This window comes from Neodiprion lecontei, chromosome 5, assembly GCF_021901455.1.
Source record: "Neodiprion lecontei isolate iyNeoLeco1 chromosome 5, iyNeoLeco1.1, whole genome shotgun sequence".
In the NCBI taxonomy this organism is placed as follows: Eukaryota; Metazoa; Arthropoda; class Insecta; order Hymenoptera; family Diprionidae; genus Neodiprion; species Neodiprion lecontei.
The window spans coordinates 2,540,717-2,549,892 of NC_060264.1; the positions used below are offsets into that span (position 1 = coordinate 2,540,717).

Here is a 9,176-nt window from a genome sequence, read left to right on the forward strand (position 1 = left end):
CCGGTCGCGCCGACAGATGGAGTTAAAAAGCCAGTAGCTACTATATCGGCTTATCGATAACAAATATTTTAACAAAGTAATTTTTTCTGCTACCGAGCAAGAAATTCGGTTCATCATTGTTCCCGGTATCCCCGACAGGTAGCGCATCATAAGTTCGAAATTTGGTATTTTCGAAACAAGTGAACATGCGTAGGGTTCAGTTGAAGTGAAAATTCGGTGCCGCGGACAGGTAATCAAGAATCGTAAAGAAAAATCGTTTGATATTACAATCCAGTGGCATTCATACGCCGAAATTTTCTCCCATACATTCTTGGCATCCTTACAGAAAGTATTACGTTCGGAATGTTGACGTGTAAGGAGAATAACAGTCAGAGGTTTGTTGATTGAGCTCAATTTCGAAAGGCGAGCAGCATGCGACCAGGTTTGAGATTTAGTGTCAATTTAGCGTCTGAACTGTGCGGATTACTATTATTCGACAGCAAGGAATATGCTGAGCGTCATTTTCCAATATCGTGAGTACAATACATCGCCATCAAACGATCTTTTGGTACTACGTTGACGAAGTTGATCCGAATTACGGTTGTGAAGTGAAAAGAAGCGGCTGAAGTTAGTAACGTTAACGTAACAAAAAATTACAATTTTTTTTAAGTCCACGGGGACTTTGAAGTAGTCAAGTTTTTTATGAATACGTTTTGCTTCATTATGATTACGATTTACTGAATTTTTGACATGACTGTAATTGTAAAATAACGGTTCCTCTGAAACGTGATCGTGACGATAACGTTACTAACTTCAGCATCATAGTGATAAGTGCGTGTGTGTGGCTCGAATAGGAAAGAGACTGATGGAGAAGAAATAACGAAGAGACTGCGGAGGTTAGAGAAAAAACTCGAACGCCAAAAACAACACAACCGAATAACAGGTATGTAAAAAATGAATTGTTATGTTTCTGTGTATACATATAGGATGCATTATGTGAGATGATGCGCAAAAAAATTGAATATGCAATTGTAAAAGTACTAATCAGACACCGCCCATATTATTTCCGCGTAATCAACGTATCATTCGCTAGCATTTCGCGAAAGGTTTATACTACAACTAGCGAATTGGCAGAGTTATGAATTTTTGAAAGATGGCTCTTTTATTTACGATGCAAACCTCTCAGATTGGATCTGCGTATCAGGTTTAGGAAATTGATGGATTATTCTAAAAATTTTTCTCGAAATTTTATCTGGTCACGTGGACATAAAATATTCAGGCCAACTTCAGTAAATATTTTCCTTTAAATCTTTTAAAATAGAAGATTTCTCATTAACGTCAAATGATTCTTCATGCAACACGTGTTTTGGGATGGGAACTCCTATTAAATGACTGTAACAATTTCATAAATGTAATGTAAAGTGGCTTTGCAGAGTAACGCCTATTTGAAGATGTTTGTGATATTGAACAGAACACGAGTCGTGTTTGCTTGCTACACCTGAAAAATTCAGATGAAATCCGTCTAGGTATTAATTACACAATCGTTGAAAGATTTATTTGTGCAATTGATAAATGAAACACAAACTATTGTGCGCAATTTGCATCGATACTTGACAACTGTATACAAACTGGGACCAATTATTAATACCGTGAATCAATCTAAAAAAAACAAAAATAACTTCATCGTCGAATGATAAATTCAAAACAAATCTAACGAAAATCTGATGCAGTTCCGCTCCTCGTTACAATGTATTCGAATTTTGCAACACTTTTGCTGCAGCCTGATAAGCATTAGAAATTTAGGGTGAACCCTGTTTGGAAATGAAAAATAATCGGAATCTGTATTGGACACGAGATTTGTTTGACTTACATTCCCGATTAGGCACCAGCGATACAGCTAATTTCTTTTACTGAGGATATCGCAAGCTGACTTATTTCGTAAACCTCTGAGGTTTTTGTTCGTATCCCCTCCGTATATTCTATCCTATTTTATCCTGCCGCAATTGTCGGAAGAGCCGATGTTATATATCTCGGTTGTGGTACATGGATTGTACAGATATATTCCGAACCGCTCTTGGGTTTGCAACGACGTCCAAGTGTCATAAAAAAGTGTTCATCCCCTGCATAAAAATATGCCTCCAATAAGTGTAATCGTACCATTCGTCATGGCTAGCCTCGCTGGCATATTTGGATATATTATATATATTACGCGTTCTGCGGGTCACGACGAGGTTCATGAAGAGCCTATCGCTTCTGAGTCGTTGGTGAGTAAAATTTATACTCTGCCCGCTCTCAAATGTAACGAATGTTGTAAACCTGGAACGGTACGCGACCACAACGGAGAATGCAGGAGTGAGGACGAAGAATAAAATAAACAACTTTACTGGGTATGCGTTATATGTAAATTTTAATAATTGTCGCAATTGTCACGCAATTGGCGTTAATAGTTTTTATTATTTGTTTACTTTTTTTTATCTTTCTTTCTTTTTTTTCTTTACCGCAGATTACATTTAACCTCAGACATAAGCATTTTATACGGGCTCTTTTATATTTTCCAGACACCGAAGAATAACTGAGATTAATAAACGGAGGTTCGAATGAATGATCGAGTTCGGGCGAAGTGGAGCATGTAGTATATCACGTATTAGGAAATATTGTAATTCACATTTTCATCTCATTACTTTCTTTGTTTTTTTTTTTTTTTTCTCTTAATACATTTTCCTGGATTTTTCATTTCATGTACGATACTCAGTTATTGAGAATAAATTCAGTATGACTTGAGGGAAAAGATAACGTGTTTTAATGACCCGATAACTCGAGAAAACAATAAATACGTTGGGAACCAGTGAGGAAGTGCTTCGCGTTCGCGAGAATAAACCAACAACGGTTCAGCAGCCGATCGAACTTACAAAACTCCTAACGCCGAATAAACCTGCCGATGATGAAACGATGAAGATTTTCTCATAGACGAACTTGGGTAGTTATTTAAAACCCAATATCCGTGAGTGTTTAACAGTGCGGCGTGAAAGACGTCAGTTGCAAGCATCCTAGTCTGTTATCAGAAACGGAAATCGCGGTCAAACTTCCATTGCAATCTCTTGGAACTTCACTCTCCGCGGTTCCGATGTAACGAGTGATTTGTTTTGCAATTTTTAAACTTCCCTAACGTCCAATTGCGTTAAGCCGGTATTGAATGTTGGGCGGGTCCATTATTCGATTTCGAATGTTCTTCGATCATGGGGTATGATCGGAAAACCGGGAATCGTAACCGGTAGTTATAATAGTTCACCGTATCAGACATCACGAATAATGATAATCATGCTTCTTCAAATTTCTAAACTGTCAAAACAATGTCGATCTTCTTTCGCATCGCGTTCTTCATCCCCCGCAAAAGACTTTCCATCATCTTCGCGCAACCGGCTGATCAGTTTTCTTCCTCTCGTTATGCTCAAGTTGATCAAGACTTTCGTTATTGCGCCATATCATGGAGATAGTCCCGATTGATTGCCGTCTCAATCGTATGCAACGAAATACAAAAATATCAACTGAACTTTAGAATCCCCTACTTGTGGAGTGGTCAGTTCTTTGGTACCTCCAGGAATGGAACAAGTATGCAGTAAGTACATGGAGACCAATGGAAGAACCGTGGCTTGAGTGATGTTTTCAACTCGTTTGATCTTTCTTTCCATTTTAGAAGGGGGTCTCGGTCGTGTATCAGCAGATTATGTGAAAACTAATCACACCACTGATTTTGCGGCAGGAACAGGTGGCCCTAATGACAACCCTTAAGAGAATGATGGGTTATCTTTTGGGTAGCAGCTGTTGGTGGGTGGGTGGTCTGTTTCGTTTCTATATGATCTCTCTTTTTACACGTTGGAAAATGTCAAAAGCCTGATACAAATGAACGACACCACCTTTTTACACCTAATCAAACTTTGTACTATGGTCGTCCTGCGCTACTTTCGTTTTGTATTGCTTTTTCTCATTCCTGTCTCAGTCTGAAGAAAATATGATTGAAACATGATACCTTTGTACTCGCCTACGATATCTCACCTTTCATAGCATTGGCGGCATAGTTTCAGACGTGCATTAATTTTATATTTATACCTGTATTCCCGTAATTGACAAATTACCTGTTGGGAAGTAAAAATCGTTTTCACAAGTAGACACAATCAGTTTGCATATCTCAATTTCATCTTCTCCAATTGTTGGGGGCCGTCCATGACTTGCGTACGGTTATTATGTAGCCCCAAAATCTAGAGCCGTTGTATGAATTTCTTTTTAATTTATTTATTCATTGATTATATTTATACGAGTGTACACCCTTTAAATAAAATTTATAAAAATTCAGGTTGCAGAATTCAGAAGAAGACTAAATTATCGGCGCAGAATACAAATTGTATGTTTTTTTCATTTCATCTCATCGATTCCAACCAATTTGGGCTCTGTAAACCTAGTGCCTCATGAAACGTCTATTCACATGGATATGTTTGATTCTGATTTCGTTCATAGGCTACAGAATAACTGCGCGAATTCATTTCTCTAGAAGAATGTTGTGAGCAAATATCAGTTTGCGTAAAAACTTGATGGTATTCATCGTAACTCCGGGATCCTACACTATCTGAACGAAACAAATAATCTTCACAGGGGTTACGCGCATCTTAGAACTTAAAATGAACGTTGCCAACGGACTGTTTGTCGTAGATGAGTTCTGTTTGTTTCATTCGAAAGCTGAAATACTGAAGAATGGAATAGTATATGCGAGAAAAACTTACTATGAATTTTTCACCGTGATAAATTCGATTGAACGAAGTAACAAAAATGATTTTAGCAGGTCGTAAACATTATGTGGGGTACCCATGCGTAGGGTCCTAGGGTTGAGTGAACACTTATACACTTACAATGTATAAAATTGACTATCGCAATTGCAGACTGTATATGATAACCGTATAAAATTTTTCGGCGTTGTCTTTCGTGATTGACTTAATTGTGGCACTTCTGAGAGACTAGATTTTATTCGCATTACATGGACACTTTGTCCTTGTAGACTCCCAGTTCAGGCCTTACGTTCCGCTCAATAAGGTGGGCCACTGGACGATTCTGGAGTTTCCGGTGATACTGTAGTCCGTTCGCGCATACGGACGGAAACCTGTCCAGTTGCGGTCGGACCGTTGACGTTGGTTGTGGTGGTAGACGACGAGTCTGCAGTTCTTGTTTCGAAGATGCAACCTTTGCAGATGACTCGAAGACTGTTGTAGCGCTGCTTCAGCGAGCGGCAAATCTTCTTCTTGCAGACGAAAATGACGAAAATCACGATCCCTTGGAGCGCGTTGATCATGTCCGTGACGTACCAGATGTACCTGGGCCCTTCCCAAATCCCCGAAATCACCTCCGTCGACCAGCAGATCCCCATCACTACGAAAAGCTTCACGTACAAGCTGAACCTGGAACGATATTTCGTTACCTATTTGCCTTCTTTCATATTTTTTGCATTTGTTCACATACCAGTGCTTGTTCTCGTCGTGTCTTCTGCTGTCACCGCTGTTCAGGTGACGTTTCACGTTCCTTTTATGTTTAACAATCTTCAAAGATGTTAAAACGAAGAGGAAAACATTGGTGGTAATAATAACGCCAGCCGGACCGTAGTAGTACAATGCCTCGGCAGACTTGGCTGAAAGTTCATCCAGTCATGAGAGATAATCGTTCCCATCATCGAGATTTTCGTTATACAAATAACGAGGTCGACCTACTTGCAAACCAGCAACCGCTTGACCTGAAGTCTGGCTTGATCGTTGATTCTCCAACATCGGCGAATTCCATGACGATGCAAATGGTAGTCAACAGGATTGGACATCCCCACGCGTAAATCGAGTACCTGATGAACTTCTTACGGTCGTCGCTATTTCCGTTACTCGTCATCGGCCCGTAGCCGCTATAACATTCAAGAATAGAGCCAATCCTCGTGAAATTGGACGATTCGGTGAAATAATTGGTACGAGTCGTAATTGAGATCTTGTTCGAAAAGCCATATCATAGTTTGGAACGTACCCGAATCTCCACCACATGTCGAAGCACATGACATTCAGCCAAAAAAAACTGGCAACAAAAGATGAGTAGATGGTAAATCCTGAAATTTCAAGATACTAATCAAAACACGAGTCACGGTATGATATGTACGTTAATTCCGATGAATTTTCACAACTATAAACAATATTATCTTAGACCGTTTCGAAAGATTAATAATTTTTACAACAAATAATTAATGTACGTCCGAATTTTTTACATCAGCTCGGTGAAGAATTTCAATTTATTGGTTATTTCCGAGACATTCCCGATCCTGAGCTAAGATTGTAACGGACTTTTCGTTCTCGCGGTTTGTGTAGACGGTGATTCGCTCCAATTGCGGAGCCCCTCGCAATTAACAAAAAAGCTTCCGTTAACAATTTTCTTTTATGATTTTTTATTATCTTTATTTTAATCGAAAGTTAGGACGTTGGTATAATTCAAGGACAAGTATGGCTAAAATTCGAATCGAAGAAGAGACGCGAATAAATATCAACAAAAAAGAATAAATAAATGTATAAATAAAATGGGGACGGCAGACATCTAGGACGACAACAATTTCATAAAAGTCATACTTATAAAAATGACAAATAAACTAGGACAGGTCAGCACATAGATAAAACTTATCATATCAGCGTTATTATGGATATTCTCCAGATCCCTAATTCCGTGCGCGGCCAATTCGTATTCCCTCGTCCGTCATTCTTGGTGGGCTTTCCTCCATCGGGAATCCGAATGCATTTACTGTTTCGTCGGTTGTCTTTCTTGGTTCTTGATAATTCTTGCTGGCGAGCGCACGCTGCTGACGATCTCCTCGTCCGTCGTCTCCCGTTTCCCGCTTAATCGATTCGAAACCGTCCTCTCTCTTCCACTTCTCGATCGATTCTCCTCCGTCTCTCGCTGACACTTCTCGATCACCGCTTAGGTGAAAGCCCCCCTCCCTACGGACCTACCTATCCTGAGTTCCGTAGTCTCTCTGGCGGCTAAATTCAACTGTTACAAAATGTATTAAACTCTAAGATAAATACATCTTGCGAGGCCTGGAAGAGAATCAAACCTACGTCGAAGTACTTTTCAAGATTTATTCCTCTTCAAGTAAGGTTTATCAGTTAACGGTATGGTTACACTGAGAGAATAAAGTCATTGAATCAATTAAATGTGTCTTCACCGCAGTTTCTGGGCAGCGAAGTATATATTCATTTGTGTTTATTCAAGATCTGTTGATTTTAACTGAACATTTTGTTAGACCAACAGATCTTGAATTGACACAAATACATATTTACTTCGCCACCCGCAACCAGAAATTTAGTTGATTCAATGACTTTTTCCTCTCAGTGTAGGATTAATTAAGTTCGTGAATGGATGTGAGAACGCCGAAAGTCATCCGGGCTCTGCATAAACGGGTTTCCATTCCATACCTTTAGGGCAGAGTCTGGGTTGTGTAGATTTGAAGTCACTTCAAACGTTTATTATCGAAAAAAATTGGGTATAGGATTAGAAATGGTAACGATAAGTATACCTTCGAGGAACACGAAGCCGTGGCAAAACAAAGAAAGAAACTAGAGGAATAAGTAAATCGGATCTTACCGAGGAAAAGGCAAGTTGCGCTAACATCGGTGAAATTTTTCTGATTTGGAATTCGGTCGACACCAAGGGCCACGTAGGCGATGACGAGGCTGGCCAAGTAACACTTGAGAGTAGTGCCGTGGATGTTCCTCAGCTCCGGGATCACGGAGTAAACGAAGATAGTCGCGAGAAGGAAGGGAACGGACACGAGGGCTCCGACGTAGTTCGCGGTCCTTATCGGGTCCATGATAAACGGGTTTCCTGCTTCGCAGAGCCACGGAGTGTAAATCGACGAGTTGCGCTTCAGTCGAAAGCAGTAACTCGTCGCGTCGAGAATCGTCTGCGAGGAGTCTTGCACCTTCGGCATGGCCAACGATCCGTTTGCCATGAGGTAATACTCGTCGTTCGGATACTCCGACGGGTTCAAAAAGTGCATCCGAATCCCCGGGCACGGGTCCGATAAGATAACGTGGAACCTCTGCTCAAACCGGAGACTTTCGTCGAGGTCGAAATTGGGTTTGTAGACGGGAGGCATCGCCGAGTAGTCGATCTCCATGGTCTCCGTGTTCTGCGTGGTAGCGTTCTTCGGTGGACAGAGGGGCAAACAAGGTTTGAGGTCGCAGAAGCAGCCGCTCCACGTGCCGTCGTCTTCCCAAACGACATCTCGAGGAAAGAACTCGCCGGACTCGGCCAGGAATCCCGAGTCGTTCCTCCGCGCGTTTGTCAGGCTGACGGTACCCCCGGGAGGGCAGGTCCTCCTGTCGGCGTCGGCTAACAACGCAGCCAGGAGCAGAACGCTGATGCAACCGGACAGTCGAAGCTCCATTTCGTTCCACGTACGCGGCCAGACAACAACGCTGGCATTCGACACTTTGCGGCGAAGAATCACACTGGTAATCAGGAAATACGTGAGCTGTGCTTTATAACGAATGGAAAAAAACCATGGTACCGGAATAAGGAGAAACCGACGAACGAGGCGGATAAATTACAATCCTGTACCACCGCCCGAGCAGATGTCGACGACACTTGTTTGCGGGTATAAAGTTTCTGGAGGAACTGACCCGGTGCTGTATTTCGATGCTACTATATAACTGCGTGTTTCACCCATGAGGGGGAACAATGGTATGCGTGCACAAATTACCATTCACTTCGCAGTGGAACCTGTTCACACTCTAAGCCTTCAGGTCTGCATTGATGTGATTAGCGATGCTCACTCGTTGCGTGCGTTGATATTATAGCTTTGTTCCGATAGTAGCCGATTCACGATGATTCTCATAGGTCAAGAGCTGTGTACTCAAGAGTACTCTCACTGTTTAGAGATATCTTCTTACGGGTTCATTCAGACGTTCCACATTTCCCGTAAAGATCATTCTCCTGAACATTCATTAGTACATAGTTCTGGCTAATTATCATACTTAGTAAAAGTCGTTATTTGTGCGATTTTTCTGATTTGTTTCTCTAAGCTATGAAAGTTTGAATTTATATCGTTTACATCGTCCTCTCCTGCGTTGTTTCGTTTATTACGATTATAGTGTTCCTGCAATTACTAGACTTTTAGGCAAAAATTT

At 41.1% G+C, this 9,176-nt stretch overlaps 1 protein-coding gene across 2 annotated transcripts; it reads right to left on the reverse strand.

Annotated features, from left to right (window-relative positions):
- Positions 1–4,278: 4,278 nt before the first annotated feature.
- Positions 4,279–8,929, reverse strand: LOC124294675 (G-protein coupled receptor Mth2-like). 2 transcript variants are annotated; one of them, XM_046741076.1, is made up of 6 exons: positions 8,582–8,610; positions 7,630–8,498; positions 6,028–6,106; positions 5,730–5,911; positions 5,485–5,650; positions 4,279–5,423 (listed from the first exon to the last, which is right to left on the reverse strand). In XM_046741076.1, the coding sequence occupies exons 2-6, from the start codon at positions 8,432–8,434 to the stop codon at positions 5,054–5,056; spliced, it is 1,602 nt and encodes a 533-aa protein (XP_046597032.1). In that variant the 5' UTR covers positions 8,435–8,498; positions 8,582–8,610; the 3' UTR covers positions 4,279–5,053. The 2 variants fall into 2 exon arrangements, with proteins under 2 accessions (XP_046597032.1, XP_046597031.1); XM_046741075.1 differs by having other exon boundaries at positions 7,630–8,929.
- Positions 8,930–9,176: the final 247 nt, after the last annotated feature.